This window comes from Chanodichthys erythropterus, chromosome 13 (genome assembly GCF_024489055.1).
Source record: "Chanodichthys erythropterus isolate Z2021 chromosome 13, ASM2448905v1, whole genome shotgun sequence".
NCBI lineage: Eukaryota > Metazoa > Chordata > Actinopteri > Cypriniformes > Xenocyprididae > Chanodichthys > Chanodichthys erythropterus.
The window spans coordinates 22,473,416-22,492,052 of NC_090233.1; the positions used below are offsets into that span (position 1 = coordinate 22,473,416).

The window sequence follows — 18,637 nt, forward strand, 5'->3', positions numbered from 1 at the left end:
GCAGTTAGCTACTAATCTTTAGCTATGTCGTTTTTAACATTATAAATACCTTTACTGAAACATCAAAATCCACTTAATGTGCCCATGCTGAATAAAAGTATTAATTTAAAAAGAAAACTTATATAAAAGTACTGCAATGCTGGGTATAAAAATGATACAGTGCCAACTTAATAGAAAGCAAACATTTTCCAGATAATATTGTATATATTTATGTAATATTTCTATTTTTCACAGTATAAACAGATTGAACAGGGTTACATAACTGGTTGTTTTTCCTTCACCATTCTCACTTCATTTATGTTCATGTGATAATCGTGATGTCGGTAACTGTGTTAAATAATATGCAGTGATCTCTGGGTTTCTCTCTTCCTCTCCTCATTTTATAGACAGCTGTGACTGGTGTCCTATAATGGTATAGAGATTGTTCCAGAAGTCGAGGTCCAGCTGTGTAGACACTGATGATGAACTCAGACCAGGATGCTGATGTCACACACAGCTGTGGCTACCGTCCATACGGCACGTGGCTGCTCTGTCACCTGTACATGTGAGAGTGTATAGATGCACAGTATGAAAGAGATAAAAATATAAGCAGGAGAGACTGCACTAGTGGTTGTCCAAGCGTTAAGTGCCACTGTGACTGTCTGAAAATATGTATAGCACAAGCAATATGTAAACCACTATAGCCATTTTGCATTACCAACAATTAAAGCACCTGACATTTCAATGGCATTTTAAAGAGGACCTATTATACCCTTTTAGTTTTGATTTTGTTTTTGGGGTCTACAAGAATAGGTTTTCCTGCTTGAATGTTCAAAAAACACATTATTTTTCACATATTTTACATTGTTGCAGCACCTCTTTTCCCAGTCTGTCAGTAACGCTCTGTTTAGTTCCGGTTGCTACGAAGCCCCTCCTTCTGAGAAGTGCAATGTACTCTGATTGGTTGACTGGACCAGTGTGTTGTGATTGGTCAAGTTTCTGAAAATGTCGCCCCTTACCATAACCTTGAGTTTCATCACACTACTAACACAATATCAACATATGCAGAATAAACTCGCCCCTTTATTCTGCATATGCCTTGGGCGGGAATGACTGGAATGAGGAATATTTTGACGTGAACGCTCCTGGAAGTAAACTCAAGACTACATTTGAGGAGTTTCAGCGAGTTCAGAAACAGCGCTTACTGGTATAGAGAATAACTCCGTTCGTAGAGACTTTGTGCTTTGCAGTACTTTTTTCACGTTCAAACAGCAACAGCAAAAAAAAAAAAAAAAAAAATACACAATAGGTCCTCTAAGTCAATTGAACAGTTACTCATATAAGCATAAACAACCTACTCACTGTGAACTGATCTCTACTTTTATTTTCTGTAGATATATACATATATAAAAAATAAGGGCATATGTACAATGGTAATAAATATCAACTTTTTGTACAAGCAAAATAAGTTACTTAACATAATTACCTAAAAAAAACAAAAAAACAAAACAAAAAAAAAACAGCAACATTTTTAAAGATATCTTGAAATGCAAGAAAAGAGAAAATTTGTAACACAAAAATTCACAAAGAAACAGCAGATTTAAAGCCATGTGAGATGAACCGAATGAACTGAGATGACCGCTTTTTTCTTTTTTATCAAGCAGGGAATACTGGTCAGTACAAAAAAGCCATGCATGATGCAAACAAGCATATGCAACATTTCTGGTCGCTCAGTGAAATCATGTCAGACGTAAAGTCTGACTATAAGTCATTAGACAGGCTTATCAAAGCAATTAGTGAAATTAAGAACAGTGAAATTTAATTATTTCAAGAGAGCCACCCTGAGAAGGCCTGGCAGAAAGTATTCGGTCCTTGTTGACATTTCTCAGCATACTTTTTAGTACAAAGATCTTTTCTAACAAGTATAAACTTCCCTCTTATGCTATGTGGCGCACACTAGATTGTAGACTAGAAAAGAGCGAATGACAGAATGGAAAGCCGCTTGAAAAATTGTAAAGCTCTCATGCCACAAAGAATAGCATTCCACCAAATCAAGAGTAGTAGTAACAAAGATTTCAGAAAGTTCTGTGCAATGGACGAATTCCAGAACATAAAGCAGAGAATTAAAAAAAAGAAAGAAAAACAGGAAACAGAGAAGAAACATGTCTGCAGTCTGCTTTGGCTTCACCCAAGGTGAAGAGGCACAGGTACGAAAAGTTTTTTCATATTATTTTTTAAACATGAGACTATTGTTTTATTGTTGAAACTTATATAATATATTTTTGCAGAACATCATGCAACAAAGTATGGACCAGTGATGAGCATCGTAGTGCCTCTCCACCCACAGGGTCATGAATAATCAAAATCTCCTTCATTTGTCTTCACAATCAAAGTCAATGGAATGAAATGTCCTTTCTGTTTTCACCCTGTTTTTTTTTTATTTAGTCTCTGTTTAAGAGTTGCAAAGCCCACACTGAAAGAGATAAGAAAGATATAGTCAGTTAATAGTTTTTATATGGTACGACATAAAATATCAAGTCAAAATATGGTTGCTGTAGTCTTACCTGTGTTTGATCAGCCGTAGCTTCCTCATTCTGGACTTTATCAAGGATCCCTTTCATGTAGAACAATCCGGCTTTAGAACATGGGTGGAGTCTTCTATACCATTCCAGAAGTAAAGTTTCATTCCATCATCATGTAGGCAAACACTGGGGTTGTACTTAATTTGGCAGTTCAAGCCAAATATATACAATAATGCACTTGCTGTCACATCCAACAAAGTCTTAGTACAACATTCTGTTCACGCCTTCCTCATGCTACTACCACTGGTAATCCTTTCACATTTCAGATGAAACTATTAATCGTAAAAAAAAGAAAGAAGAAGAAATCCTTCTTTAACAGTTGCAATAAACAGACATGAAAAAACCTCACAATATATTAGTGCTGCAAGTCTCAGTACACATTCTCAGAAAAAAAGACAAAGTTTAAAAAAAGTTATTGAGCTGTAAAGAAAGAAAGGCAAAGCATTTGTTCATAAGGTCCTGCTTCGATTTTACAGCTCACTTAGTTGTTTTTCCCCCTCTCTTCTCTTTAACAATTTCTCCTCTGCTTTCCTCTTGAGAGAAGAGCGTGATTGTCATCTTGCGATTTAAGTTTATGCATGTCCTTTTCGTCTCCTCTCTCATGTGTTCTACCCATAAAAAATGGTGCAAAATACAAGTCCAAACACCTGCTTTAACTGAGGCAAGCAACCTCTGGACGTCAAAAATAAGCTCTGTATCCTCCATCTTGCCAAATGATTAGGTTGCCAGACGTCTGCCCCAACGCAGATCAGACTGGCGGCTACATTTGGCTGGTTGGGTTCCTCTCAGAGATGTACCTGTGTTCGCCTGTTAGCCAAGATCAACACAAGGCTCTGTCGGTCTGGTCCATTAAATATAGACATTTACAAAAGATTTGCGAGATGTGTTCAGTCTCGGTTGCGTGTTAGTACATATGAGAACCAGAATAATCCAAGGGAATGTCGATGGCCTTATGGCACTGGAGATGTTCGCCACAGCAGAGAAGTGTTGACAGAGAAGAAATAGGTTGCGCGTAAGATGAAGAGAGTTCCCCAAGCAGGAGGGAGGTAGGTGAGGTTTTCTGTGGTTCCTGCGAGGTCTACACAGAAGACTCCTCGGGATTTGCGTCGGGAAGCACGCTCCTCTGCTGCAGAGTTCTCCGGAGCTCCTCTTTGAAAGGACTGGCGTAGTCGTTTTCTCGGCCGCCCAGCCCGAGTCCGCTTCCCATGCCCATTCCAGATCCAGTGCTCGCTCTCTCCTCTCCGGCCGTGCTCAGATTCAGGCGGATGTATCCGTTGGTGCCTGAGTTTCGAATGTTAGTGAGGCTCAACCTGCTCGGCGAGTGAATGGGCTGACCGGGAATAGCACTCGGAGATGCAGAGCTACCGGTGGAGCACATTGCATGCCCGGGCACGATTTTCAGGGAGCCGTCTGAGTAGTAATAATTAGCTCCGGTTTCCCAGAAGCGATCCTCATCATTCGCCATCTTGCTCGGCACGAACGATGGGCGGCTGGGAGGCTCTTTGGGTAAAGTAATGGGGTACACTAAAGTGCTCTCCAACGGCTTCATTTCTGCCCCTTTGCCCAGTGCCAACTTCAGTCTTCTACGAAGATACAAAGACGCGATTAGCAGCAATAGACAAGCGGCACCCAACGTGATCACCAGCACCCAGAATAAACCCATGCTGCCGTCAGGAGCGCGGGCCTCCATGAAGACTGGCGCGCTGGCTACCACTGCGACCTGGTATCTCTCCGTCTGGAACTTCACCCCTTGCTCTTCTGAGTAGCAGATGTAGCGGCCCGCTTGAAGGGAACCGGCTTGAGGGATAACGAGAGCACGGAGTGCTCGGTCGAATCGCGGCCCAATGGCCTCACCTTCCACCAGGGCGAGCTCACGTTCGTTGAGCTCCCAGAAGGGCTGAGCCAAGTTGGAAACCAGATTGCAGGGCAAAACCAGATCCGACCCAACGACCACAGTCACGTTTCTCAACCTAGAATGATCTGGAAAAAAATATATTATGATTATTTCACTTTTATATTGAAATAACATTAATTAAAATAGTGTAATTTTTTTACATGGCATTTTGTTTAAGGGCCAGATTTGCTAACAGCATGCGCAAGCGTAAACCCTCTATTCATGTTAAACAACTACTGTGTACTACCCGCAGTGAAAAATTAGCGCTGAAATGGCCTGGACAGGATTATTTTTGCAGCTGACCTATTTGCATATGCATTTGAGTTTCATTTTCAAACGCAAAATTTTTGGAAGGAAAGTATTTGAATGAATCATGCAAGATGATTTACTAAGGCTTGTGCTAGTCAATTTACTGGTATATGCACCATTATTTACAGCCCCAAAAAAGCTTGTCTTAAAGGCCTACTGAAATGCGCAGAATTATTCAATGTGTTGATGTAATTTCAACTGAAACAGGAAGACAAGGTGGGACATATAGTACAGCTCCTCCCCTTTTTTAAAATAGTCAATAGCGTTTCGTCAATAGCATTCTGTGCAGAATTCAGATGTGTCTGATATGTTTTGTAGTCTGCGCCGACTCGCGGAAATAATCCACTCTGTGCTATCCTTTCTCTGGACCAGAGCAGACTATGTACGCTGCGGTTCGTGTGACACTAACGTGAAACCAGACTTCATTTGCCTCAAAGGAAAGCATATTTACACTATCTTAATCATTCCCTATCCCCTATATAGTGCCATTCACCATGTAGAAAATAGTAAATGTGTGAACAAGTGACTGATTTCAGCCGCAGCTTCAGCATCTATTATAATGTAGGGGGCGGGATGCTTTAGATTCTAGAGAGCATTTGATTGGACAGAAGATCTGTTGAGAAGCTGAAGTCCGTGGTGATGTCATGAAAATCCGTGATCCATTTTAGCGGAAATGAGAGACTAAGTTTTTGCTAACCCTATCTCCTAAATGCGAATTTTGTAAGTTTTGGAACATACCAGCTTATTCATAACCTTAAGGCTAACATATCCATACTAAAAGTTAAAAAAACGTACATTTTGATTTCAAGGGGACTTTAAACCAGACGCTAATTTGCGCTGCTCTTAGTAGATTGCGTTGGTCATTATGGAAATGATCTAGCTGCATCCATGTTCTTTAATTTGCGCGTCGTCAGTAGATCACGCGCATAACTTTCAACTCCCATCTGCGTTTTTTTTAAATTGCGCTCACGCTAATTTTCCGTTTAGTAAATCTGGCCCTTAGTTTGTTCAGCTTCAACTCATGCATCTCAAGTAGGTCAATTCCATGACATTGATTATGACTGGATTATCTAAAAAAAAATCATATTCTTTCTAGATTTCTCTTCTTCAGAAAACGTCAATGCATTGTTAATATTTTACATTATATTATTATTATGTTGTTACTTAATTAATTTTATTTAATTAAAATAACAATAAAAAAGTAATTTTAAAATTAATTTGTTATTATTTGTTTTTGTAATTTCATTGACCACATTTTCACTGGCTTAAAAATATATGCGTGTTCCCTAATGGAAAACCGCTCACTACAGGGGGGCCTGTAGGGGGCAGCGTCAGTCTGACGTACCAGGGCTGGGGATGGAGAAAGGCTTATCAAACTTGGCTTTTCCTCGGTTGAACCTCTCCAGCATGAGGTCCTGCGAAAGTGTGGATGTGGAGCTGTGGGGGGGGAGCACAAATATTGACGATGTGTCAGAAGGCTGTTAGACACACTGCTATGGGGATGTAGCTTAAAAGTACAAAGAGGGACCTGTGGAGGAGAACAGAGGGGGTGGAAAGGGAAAGCCTGCAAAATGATGAGGAGTGAGGGGCGCAGGAGAGCAAGTAGAAACAGAAAGAAAATCAAGAGGAGGGCATAACAGAAATGGGAAAAGGAGCAGAGGGTGGATGGTGCAAGGATGCTAGCAGTACAACCAAAAGATAGATGAATTTACCCGCGGTGGAGGTCGATGCGGACACAAGCACGTCCCTCGCTGTCCCAGGCACAGTACGGGTCTCTGGACAGCAGGCAGTCTGGCTGTGAATGGTACCGGCTGCAGTTTGCCAAGGGCAGCTGAAGAACCTCAGAGCGTGAGCCAATGTACAAATACTTCTGCAGAGAAAGAATGGGAAGATTTAGTAATAAATGAAGGAAAACAATACAAGAAAGTAAATTATTTTTAGTTATCAGTGCATTCTGGTTTCATACTCCTGAACAAAACCGATTAATGTTAGTCAGACGGGAGAGCTAGCTTCAAAGATATTGGCTCAGCAAGAAAACAGATCAGAAATTACTTTGCTGTGCGAGATGGTGAGGCTGTCCACCGGTTGCTGCCGATCAAACAGCTGGATCTCTTCTATCACATGGGCCTCTGAACCAAAAATCACGACACGCTGGAGCCATCCATCCGCTGAATGACAAACAAAGAGACCGGGAGGAAAGATGGGGGGATAGATTATATTCAGAGGGGGAGAAATAATGGGATGGGGACAGAGAGGGTGAAAGGCAAGAGAGGAGAGACAAATAGTCCATTAATGTATCATCAACACGTGGCATATTTTTCCGTCATTGGATTTTAGGAACAAGGTTACGCCGATTACCGGCAGGAAAATTGAATACACCCCAGCTGGTGCCGTGACCTATCATAACTCTGTGTGTGTACTTTATCCCGTCCTCTCACACAGTGCTTGTCACAGATAATGTGCCACTGACCTCTCTCTCAGTCTGGGGGAAAAAAGGGAACGTGTGGAAAAGGGATAACGGAGGAGAGTTGAAGAGCTACAGGGTGTGCTTTACAAATCCACCCTGGCACTTTTGCTCATGTCAGAGTATCTATGTTCACTCTTAATCCTCAATCCAAGACTCTGATTCTCTCTGCCACACACACACAAACCCACAATCTGCCTCAGGTGCTGCCTGCACTTAAAACGGGTTTAACTCTACCTGAATGTATAAGGGGAAAGTGTATATTTTAGGCCTTTTTTTCCCTTTTTGACTCGATTAGTCATTTTAACTAGTCATGCAGTGTGACATTTTTAAAGTCTACAAATATATTTTAAAATATATATTTTATTATAAAATAAAGCAGTTTTTCAGTTAATATGTCATAAAATCATTTATGCTTCCACTAGAAATTTTAAATAGTCCTGCGGTATGACAAATGCATTTTTAAAAATATATTTTATTATAATTTTCATGAAGTCTTTCCATTAATATGATGTTATAAACCTCTTTTTTCCTTCACTAGTAATTTTAAATAGTCCTGCGGTATGACAAATCCATTTTTGCAAATATAAAAATGTATATAAAATTTATATTTTATTACAAAAATGTCATAATATATAATATTATAATAATATGAATATAATAATAATAATATTACTGTAGTTTTTCAATTAATATTATGACAAAACCTTTTTGTCTGCATTAATAATTTTAAATAGTCTTGTGGTATGACAAATACTTTTTTTAAAAGTAGAAAAATATATTTAGGACTATATATTGTATTAAAATATATTTTAAAATAATATTCATGTCTCTAAAATAAAATGATGTGATAAATCCCTTTTGCCTTCACTAGTAATTTTAAATAGTCATGTGATATGACAAATACATTTTTAAAAGTATAAAAGATATAGTTTATAATAAGATTTATATGGTCTTTTAATTAACATGATGTTTAATATAATTCTTAAAGTTATGCTTAAAGGGTTAGTTCACCCAAAAATGAAATTTTTGTCATTAATTACTCACCCTCATGTCATTTCAAACCCGTAAGACATTCGTTCATCTTTGGAACGAAGGTATTCTGGAATTAAGGTATTTTTGATGAAATCTGAGTTTTTTTTATTTTTTATATCCCCCATAGAAAACAACATAATTACCACACTCAAGTGCCAGAAAAGTAGTAAAGACATTGTTAAAATAGTCGACATGACTACAGTGGTTGAACCTTAATTTTATGAAGCGACAAGAATACTTTTTGTGTGCAAAAATAACAACTTTATTCAATAATTTCTTCTCTACCCTGTCATTCTCCTATGCTGTTTACATTGTATATACAGTGCAGCACTTCCGTATTTACTTCCAAACCCTGGCTCAGTACTGGCATGGACACATGGAACACGGAAGCCTGCACTGTCTATACAACGTAAACAGCCTAAGAGAATGACCTTGAATGTGGGAATTACCTTGCTTTCTATATAGGATAAAAAACAAACTCTTGGATTTCATCAAAAACATTTTAATTTGTGTTCCGAAGATGAACAAAGGTCTTACGGGTTTTGAACAACATGAGGGTGAGTTATTATTGACAGAAATTTCATTTTTGGGTGAACTAACCCTTTAAACTGAATAATAAGAAGGATTTCATCTTTCTGAAAATATTTAATGTCAACTTGCTAGGTTTTGTCTAGATGATTTGTCTTATGTGTGGAACTGGTGAAATACTGAACTCACTGGATACCAAATGATGGTTGAGCCTTGAGTGTGAGTGTGTTTATATGAGAGTGCCAAGGCCAAATACATCTTTTCAATTTTTATTTCAAGGACTGACCTTCCTGCATGACAAGAATCAATTGGCAGAGGTGACATTTCCACTTAGATACAACATTATGGCTAATAAAATGCTTTCTTTGGCTGCTCTATTTATATTTGCACACAAAAGGACAAAGGAACAAGAAGGACGATGCAGAAGACTGTCAAAAACTCTCTTCACAAAGAAACACTGCTCTTATTAGCCATGTAACACTTCGTACAATATATCCACATATGCGTTTAAACATTTATAACATACCTGTGCCTATGAAGAGCATGTTGTAGGACCTCTGGTCCAGTGAGTTCACTCTGTCCACTGCTAGTCGGGTGAAGTTGATGCCTTTAGTAAGCAGCAGGGGGCGAGCTTCTGCCCTGAGCTCCATTAGTGGATGCTTCTTGGCAAAGTTTAGCGTAGCGTCAGGTAGCTGAAGAGAACTGTTATAGCCTTTTTCCCTGTCAAAGTTTGTGATGCACTGTAGAAAGAAAGTAAAGTATTTTTACTTGATTGAACAGTTTTACTTGAGGATGCCTTAATATATAGCACGTCATAATGGGTATTTTTTTAAACAACATCATACAAATTTTAAATACATTCAGTAAAGTATGCTCAATTTTTGTAATCCTTTGACATTTACAAAACTGACTCCCTGTCAGTTCATGAGTTGGGCTGCGTCTGAAATCGCAAACTTCCCTATAGTAGGTGAAAAACCGTATGTGGCAAAAGAAGTATGTCCGAATTTACAGTACTCACAAAAGAGTAGGCAAAAACTGGAGAGGATTTGTGAATGGCAGTGAAGCGATGCAACTGACGCTGGTAAGTCACATGACAATGACAAGGCGAATGTAGTACATTCAGATTACAGTCATACTACACATACTCATACTATGTAGAAATAATTACTCATGAAGTATATATTATTTATTACTCACTCAAAAAAAGTACCTATTTAAGAGTATATGCGAGTATAAGAGTATATGCGAGAAACATTTCTTATTATTATCAGTGTTGAAAACAGTTCATATTTTTGTGGGAACTGTGATACTTTTTTTTCTTCACTATCTTTGATGAACAGAAAGTTCAAAAGAATATTTGAAATAGGTTTAGTTTATAACAATGTTGAAGTCTTTACTCTTACTTTTGATCAATCTAATGCATCCTTGCTATATAAAAGTATTAATTTCATTAAACATTTGAACGGTCCTGTAAATGGTATTTTCAATCAACATCACTGTATACTTTAGCACTTCATCAGCACATTACCTGAAATTACATAAAAAAGTTGTCCAAATGATGTTTTCTGCAAACCTTTTCTGACATAATCTAACTTAAAATCTTTATTAAGATGTTTATAAAATGTTATATTCCATCAGGAATAAAGTTCTCATTTAGGGGTGAAATATTACTGTGTGTACAAAAATCTTGTGCTATTTTTAGCCTAGTGCTTAGTCACAGACGCCCTCTCGACCTCTCATCGCAACGGCTGCTCAGCTCACCGCTCCAGGTCGTGGACTGGGCACGGTGCTAGTGTATCGGACCCATCGCTGAGACGACTCCCTGTATTCTTTATACGGCCCGTCGAACACATTTTTCACCTCTCCAATCTGGTACTGACACACAGCAGACACATCCACATCCCCCCTGAGAGAGAAAAAAGGGTGAAGAAAGAGAAAGAGAGAAAAAAGTAGTCAGTCAATCTGAACTAAATGACTGCGCTGCATTGGCTGGTTTATTACAGTAATAGCCTTACTGTCAACATAATGACAGTGCAGCATTTTCTACACCTGAGGAACACGGCTGGGCATTTGGCACGGTGACACTTTTAAATACGCAGAGGACAGAGTGACTTTCACAACTACATGAGGAAGAGGAAGAGAGAGAAATATTTATGACACGGACTGGCATGGCAGGAGGGTTCGCTCACCACTGCGCATGGAAGATGCCATAGAAACTAGTGCTCTTCCAGTCCGCCCCAGGCAGGGTGAAGACGGCCCGCAGGTTATTAAAGGTGATGTGGCGCTCGGGGAAAGAGCACATCAGCCGAGCCTTCTGGAAGGTGGTCCACTTCTTCTGCAGGGTCCGTGTGCCACCCAGGTCTCCCTGAAAAGTGAAGCAAGTAGCCATTTAACAGACTTTTTTGGTCAAAATGATTTGCAGGATACTTCAAACAAGTACAATTGCCCTAGAGCTGAAAAATACAGCATTGCTGGTCAAAAGAATAAGGTATGTTTTGCATGATGGAACCAGCATGGGAAGGGGAAGCGACCAGCTCGGTTTTGCTTGAGAACAGCATGACTATGCTAGTCTACCAGCAAGACCAGCACTATACCAGCATAAACCAGCCTGGACCAACATGGAATTCAGGCTGGTTTATGCTGGATTTTATAGCAGGGAGAAGTTCCTAAACTAAATATATATATATATATATCAATTATGACAGCTCTCTGAATAGTTATTGAATATGGCAATGTATGTTAATGGCCTTGGTATGGATTTGGTATGGCAAGTATGGATTTGCTACTGCTAATAGATACACAGAAACGCTACTGTGAGCATATAAGGAATGCTGCTGCTGCATAAATTATACATCCATAAATCCCATAGCAGATCTAGGCAGGTGGAGCTGGGGGAGGTGGAGGATTTCGGAGGAACTCTGATAGCGCTCAGCAGGATTAGCTTACAGCAAACAATGGACCAGACTATTTAAATATTGAGCAAGCAATCTCATTGGCTGTAGGATCAGCAGAAGCCAATCAGCTTGTGCCATGTGATAATGATAGATTGCTTACAGATGATACTGTTGGATACAAGTTGCAATACAAATATATATGTCTTCGCTTATTTCTTCACTTTCAAACATTAAAACCCATGCACTTTTAATGTCAAATGCTTGAGCGTTTATTTTGTTAAATGTTATATACTTCTGTACACATGATTGCTGGAAATTATGCGAATGTAAATAAAGTGAACCTAGCGCATATTACGTTCCCAACTAAAGCTAAAAGTAAAACCGTAAAAAAAAAGAAAGAAAAAAAAAGGGTTACACTTTATTTCAATGGTTCACTTTAGACATTCCCCTAACTATAAGCAATTTTGCAACTACATGTCAAATAACTCTCATTGGAGTATCATTGGACTGTTAGTAAACTGTTAGTGTTAGGTTAAGGTTAGGTGTTAGAGTTTGGCTTAGAGGAATAAGTTGACATGTAGTTTCAAAGTTACTTATAGTCAGTAGAATGTCTGTTGGAGAAGAATCAAAATATAGTGTTAACAGATTTAAAGAAGACAGTCTACTAATACTAGTTGACATGTAGTTGCAAAGGTACTTATAGTCAGGGGTTAAATTGGGCCGGGCCGGGCAGAGCCTTATCAGGGCTTATCATTTTTTGAAGGTGCAAGAGAAAGAGTTTTACTTGTCCTGATTAAAACAACAATAACAAAAATAGCTAGGGAATCACCAAAATGCAAGCATGATTCTATTACATTTAGTGTAAGTGGCTGTTGATAATGGATAATAATAATATATAATGTGCTGACAGTAACAAGGTTGCGCTGTTGAGGCTCGCGCAGCCTCTTGAGGAAAAATCGAAACAAATGAGTGTAGCACAAAGAAAACATGCTGCTTTAAACATTCAAAATGTGGAGTTTTTTTATATTTATAACTTATGATACAGTTACATAACATCACATGACCAAGAGTGCTGTTTTCCGTGTTATTGGAATCACGATTGAAAATGTGATACTACTTTTACACATTCAATAATAAGTTAAGTAAATTCAATAGAAGTTAACAAAGTCACTTTAGTCACATTTTAGACGCATTACTGACTGTTTTTGTTCTATTTCAGCAGCGAATCACAGCAGAACCATAGCGCATCTCTCACAGCGACACTCAGCTGCACTTTAATACTGAATGATTCAGCGTTTTAAACGAATTAAACGGTTGAGTCAAAGATTCAATGGCCCATTCCAAAACACTTGTGTCATTCTTGAATGAATCAGCCGTTTGAACGAATCGTTTGAATGAATGACTCACATGCTGCCACCTACTGGCGGTTCAGTTTCATGTTTAAAACATTTTTTATTTGTATATTCAAACATATTTAAAGAATATCATAACATTATTTAATGCAGTTGTAATTTTCAGTGTAAATTATTTAATTTGATTCGTAACAGTCCTGCTTTATTTTTCTTATTGAATTTATTAATCAAATGTAAAAAAATTAAATAAAAGATGAAGCATGTAATAAGATTAGGGGAAAAATTGCCTAGGGGGAAATATCACAAATATGCAGATGTAAATATGCAAAAGCTGATGGAACACTGTTGAAAATATAGCTATATTTACACCAACATTTTTTTTTTCTTGCGGACAAGTGAGCAATTTACTTGTCCAAAGGACAAGCACATGACAAGGCTTAATGTCGAACCCTGTATTTTGTATTGATATGCTCTCCTTTAGGCCTACAGAAAGATTTTATTGTTATCAGATGTAGCTTTGCACACTGCCAGCATCTAGAATGAATTTGATCTGCATTTTAGTGTTCATAGCAGAGGGCTCTGTCAACTTATTTCTTACAATCAATTGATAAGATTTTGTAGGCTTAGCATACACATGCGCACTCCTCGAACGCCTGAAACCACAGAGCCCCCCCACATAACAAATCCCAATTTAACCCCTGCTTATAGTTAGTAGAATGTCTAAAGTGGATCATCGAAATAAAACGTTTCCAAAATTTGTCAAGTGGTGCTCGCTGCATAGCCAAATGACCTTTTGGAGCTCAAGGGTGGAGCTTAACCTGTTTAATAGGTGGAGAGATAGGGTTATGAGTAGGGTTAGGGTGTGGTTGGGGGATGCAGCTCCACCCATCATGCCCACAGTAGGTAGAGAGAGGGGGAGCTGGAGGTTATACTGGACCCATGGCTCTGCAGTGAGTAGCCTCTCAAATTTGTTACTTAAAATAAAAAAATTAAAAAAAAAGATTAACTGTAATGGAATAGAATATAAAATTCTTGTTGCCAAGAAAATCTTTCTCATTTAAATTTTAGCTTAACTAAAACTAAAACAGAAATAAAATTAATGCAACCTATGTATGTATGTATATATATATATATATATATATATATATATATATATACACACAGTGGGTACGGAAAGTATTCAGACCCCCTTAAATTTTTCACTTTGTTATATTGCAGCCATTTGCTAAAATCATTTAAGTTCTTTTTTTTTTCCTCATTAAGGTACACACAGCACCCCATATTGACAGAAAAACACAGAATTTTTTACATTTTCGCAGATTTATTAAAAAAAGAAAAAACTGAAATATCACATGGTCCTAAGTATTCAGACCCTTTGCTCAGTATTTAGTAGAAGCACCCTTTTGATCTAATACAGCCATGAGTCTTTTTGGGAAAGATGCAACAAGTTTTTCACAACTGGATTTGGGGATCCTCTGCCATTCTTCCTTGCAGATCCTCTCCGGTTCTGTCAGGTTTGATGGCAAACGTTGGTGGACAGCCATTTTTAGGTCTCTCCAGAGATGCTCAATTGGGTTTAAGTCAGGGCTCTGGCTGGGCCATTCAAGAACAGTCACGGAATTGTGAAGCCACTCCTTCGTTATTTTAGCTGTGTGCTTAGGGTCATTGTCTTGTTGGAAGGTAAACCTTCGGCCCAGTCTGAGGTCCTGAGCACTCTGGAGAAGGTTTTCGTCCAGGATATCCCTGTACTTGGCCACATTCATCTTTCCCTCGATTGCAACCAGTCGTCCTGTCCCTGCAGCTGAAAAACACCCCCACAGTATGATGCTGCCACCACCATGCTTCACTGTTGGGACTGTATTGGACAGGTGATGAGCAGTGCCTGGTTTTCTCCACACATACCACTTAGAATTAAGGCCAAAAACTTCTATCTTGATCTTATCAGACCAGAGAATCTTATTTCTCACCATCTTGGAGTCCTTCAGGTGTTTTTTTAGAAAAACTCCATGCAGGCTTTCATGTGTCTTGCACTGAGGAGAGGCTTCCGTTGGGCAGCTCTGCCATAAAGCCCCGACTGGTGGAGGGCTGCGGTGATAGTTGACTTTCTACAACTTTCTTTACCTCTCTCACCAAGGCTCTTCTCCCCCGATAGCTCAGTTTGGCCGGACAGCCAGCTCTAGGAAGGGTTCTGGTAATCCCAAACGTCTTCCATTTAAGGATTATGGAGGCCACTGTGCTCTTAAGTGCAGCAGAATTTTTTTTGTAACCTTGACCAGATCTGTGCCTTGCCACAATTCTGTCTCTGAGCTCTTCAGGCAGTTCCTTTGACCTCATGATTCTCATTTGCTCTGACATGCACTGTGAGCTGTAAGGTCTTATATAGACAGGTGTGTGGCTTTCCTAATCAAGTCCAATCAGTATAATCAAACAAAGCTGGACTCTAATGAAGGTGTAGAACCATCTCAAGGATGATCAGAAGAAATGGACAGCACCTGTGTTAAATATATGAGTGTCACAGCAAAGGGTCTGAATAGGACTATGTGATATTTCAGTTTTTCTTTTTTAATAAATCTGCAAAAATGTCAACAATTCTGTGTTTTTCTGTCAATATGGGGTGTTGTGTGATTTTAGCAAATGGCTGCAATATAACAAAGAGTGAAAAATTTAAGGGGGTCTGAATACTTTCCGTACCCACTGTATATATATAATAAAACTTACAAAAAAACATTAAATAACAATAACAACAACAACAATAACAAAAAACTATTAATTGTGCAACTCCATTTGTTTATTTTAACGTTCCATCTGATTTAATTAATAAGTAGCTTTTCATCAACTCTCGTAACCCTGCAGTTCCCTCACAAACCCCCGTTTGAGAAATCCTGCCATAGTGCCTTCTGGTCATATACTTCTGGTGTATGTGAATTCAGAGTTTACATTCTCACCTTACACACACGTGCCACCCGTGCAACGGTCAGATCGCTGTCACAGTCCAGCTCCAACGCTCTCTCGCTGAAGAAGAAGTAGATCTTATCGTCGTCTCCATCTTTACTGTTGCGGCTCTCCCGGACCAGCGCCGAACCCACAAAGTTTGGCTCTGTACCAGACAAAAGGAGAAGATATGGAAGGATGTGTTGAAGACACAGCACTTAATAGATAAGGGGCTGATGGTTACTTGATGAAACAGATAAAAGATCTTAAATATCCACCTTGGGACATTGTTTATTGAGCTGATTTCGGATTAACCCTGCTGGAAAGATCAGGCCCCTGTTCCCTGTACATTGCTTAATGCTGAGATAATATGCTGTAGACCAAATCTTTTAATTGTGATAATTTCTTTCTGGCTGTGTTCTTCAAACACACAGCTAGATTTGATTAGCACACCTGGAATGAGTTTTTAAGATCATATACTCTTAAAAATAAAAATATCTTGTGAATTATTACTATTTTATATATGAATCTGTGCATATAGACCATATGAATACATGTGCTTATTTAAGAAGGATTATTGTGTTTTTTCTCTTTTGCTCATCAAGGCTGAATTTAATTGGTACAAAAATACAGTAAAAACAGTAATATTGTGAAATGTTATTGCCATTTAAAATAACTGTATTCTAATGTATTCATGTAATGGAAAAGCTGAATTTTCAGTCTTTATTGTCACAGGATCCTTCAGAAATCATTCTAATATGCTAATTTGCTGCTCAAGAAACATTTCTTATTATATCAATGTTAAAAAGCAATTAACAGTTGCAGTTTTTATGGAAACTGATTTTTTACAGGATTCTTCGATGAATTTAAAGCTCAAAAAACAACAAATTATATTATCTTATATTAGAAAGAAAAAAAGTTCACAAGATTCAAAAATTGAATTTACCACGGCATAGTTAAATAACAAGAGTTCAGTACATGGAAATGACATACAGTGAGTCTCAAACTCTATTGTTTCCTCCTTCTTATATAAATCTCATTTGTTTAAAAGACCTCCGAGGAACAGGTGAATCTCAACATAACACCGACTGTTACGTAACATTCGGGTTGTACGCCCCCAATATTTGCATATGCCAGCCCATGTTCAATGCATTACACAAGGGCAGCCAGTATTAACGTCTGGATCTGTGCACAGCTGAATCAACAGACTAGGTAAGCAAGCAAGGACAATAGCAAAAAATGGCAGATGGAGCAATAATAACTGACATGATCATTGATATCATGATATTTTTAGTGATGTTTGTTTCGTTAGCATGTTGCTAATGTACTGTTAAATGTGGTTAAAGTTACCATTGTTTCTTACTGTATTCACGGAGACAAGACTGTCGTTATTTTAATTTTTTTTCATTATTTCAACACTTGCAGTCTGTATAATTCATAAACACAACTTCATTCTTTATAAATCTCTCCAACAGTGTGTAATGTTAGATTTAACCACAGAGCACTATCAAACTCATTCAGAATCAAATGTAAACATCCAAATAAATACTATACTTACGCGATTAGACATGTTGCATGACGAACACTTTGTAAAGATCCATTTTAGCTGTGTGAACTTTGTTTATGGTGTTTAAGGCAAGTGCAAGCTCTTTGGGCGTGGAGCACGAGATTTAAAGGGGCCGCGTACCCTGAATCGGCGCATTTATAATGATAGGCAGTTATAAAAAATTTATAAAAAACTAAGGGGTATTTTGAGCTGAAACTTCACAGACACATTCAGGGGACACTTAAGACTTATATTACATCTTTTGAAAACATGTTCTTTGGCACCTTTAAATGAGTAAACATTTAACTGTTACATTATATTTCCATTTTCATTTCCCTTGCATTTCTACAGGTTTTATGCATCAGATGTTAATGTATCCAGATGAACTTAATATTTAATTTAACAGGCCCTGTAATGCCATTGCATCATGACGTAAAAGCTCCCTGTAAAAGCCTGCGTTCTTATGTGGCTGGGAAACAACAAAAATCATAAATGATTTCTTATTACGTAAGAGGGCAGGGTACTAATGGCATGACAGACAGTATCTCCTGAGCTGTAGAAAAACACAAAGGCCAATGCACAACGTCTACTTTGCAGTTAATGCACAGATCAAACTGTACAAACTGTAACAGCTAATGTGAGGTAAATTATTCCTTCACGGCTAAAACAGCACATTTCAAAGAGCAAAACGACTGTGCCTATTATCTTCTACAAAATGATTATGTTCTTTTAAATTAGACTATTATTAAAATAATTATAATAATGCTAAATTATTACATCCCCTGGGTGTGCTCACAAGAATGATGCAGATGCTGGGACAGACTTCAACATCTGAAATGTAATCCTGTTTACGTTAAACAAAAAAGGTTTGAGCTTAAGGACCTGTTGCTATGACAACAACTCAGAGATGAGCTTCGGAGAATGAAACAATACAGGATTGTGTCAAGTCGGCTACAATTGAATCCAGATACTTCAGTAATCCATGTCATATATATATATATATATATATATATATATATATATATATATATATATATATATATATATATATACAGTCAAACCAAAATGTATTCAGACACCTTGAACATTTCATTCATTATTACAGTTTATTCACTATAGTTTA

General features: G+C 38.1%; 1 protein-coding gene across 2 annotated transcripts in view; it reads right to left on the reverse strand.

The window, feature by feature from the left end:
* Nucleotides 1-1,323: 1,323 nt before the first annotated feature.
* The window catches only part of sema4c (sema domain, immunoglobulin domain (Ig), transmembrane domain (TM) and short cytoplasmic domain, (semaphorin) 4C), a 71,679-nt gene continuing 54,365 nt past the window's right edge, over nt 1,324-18,637 (reverse strand). For both annotated transcript variants that reach the window (XM_067407611.1, XM_067407613.1), the window contains 9 exons: nt 15,983-16,134; nt 10,981-11,156; nt 10,553-10,697; nt 9,318-9,531; nt 6,817-6,932; nt 6,477-6,634; nt 6,110-6,201; nt 2,544-4,541; nt 1,324-2,452 (listed from right to left, as the gene is read on the reverse strand). In XM_067407611.1, coding sequence (XP_067263712.1) covers nt 3,640-4,541; nt 6,110-6,201; nt 6,477-6,634; nt 6,817-6,932; nt 9,318-9,531; nt 10,553-10,697; nt 10,981-11,156; nt 15,983-16,134 — 1,955 coding nt within the window. In that variant the 3' untranslated portion in view covers nt 1,324-2,452; nt 2,544-3,639. The remainder of the gene's footprint in view (nt 2,453-2,543; nt 4,542-6,109; nt 6,202-6,476; nt 6,635-6,816; nt 6,933-9,317; nt 9,532-10,552; nt 10,698-10,980; nt 11,157-15,982; nt 16,135-18,637) is intronic.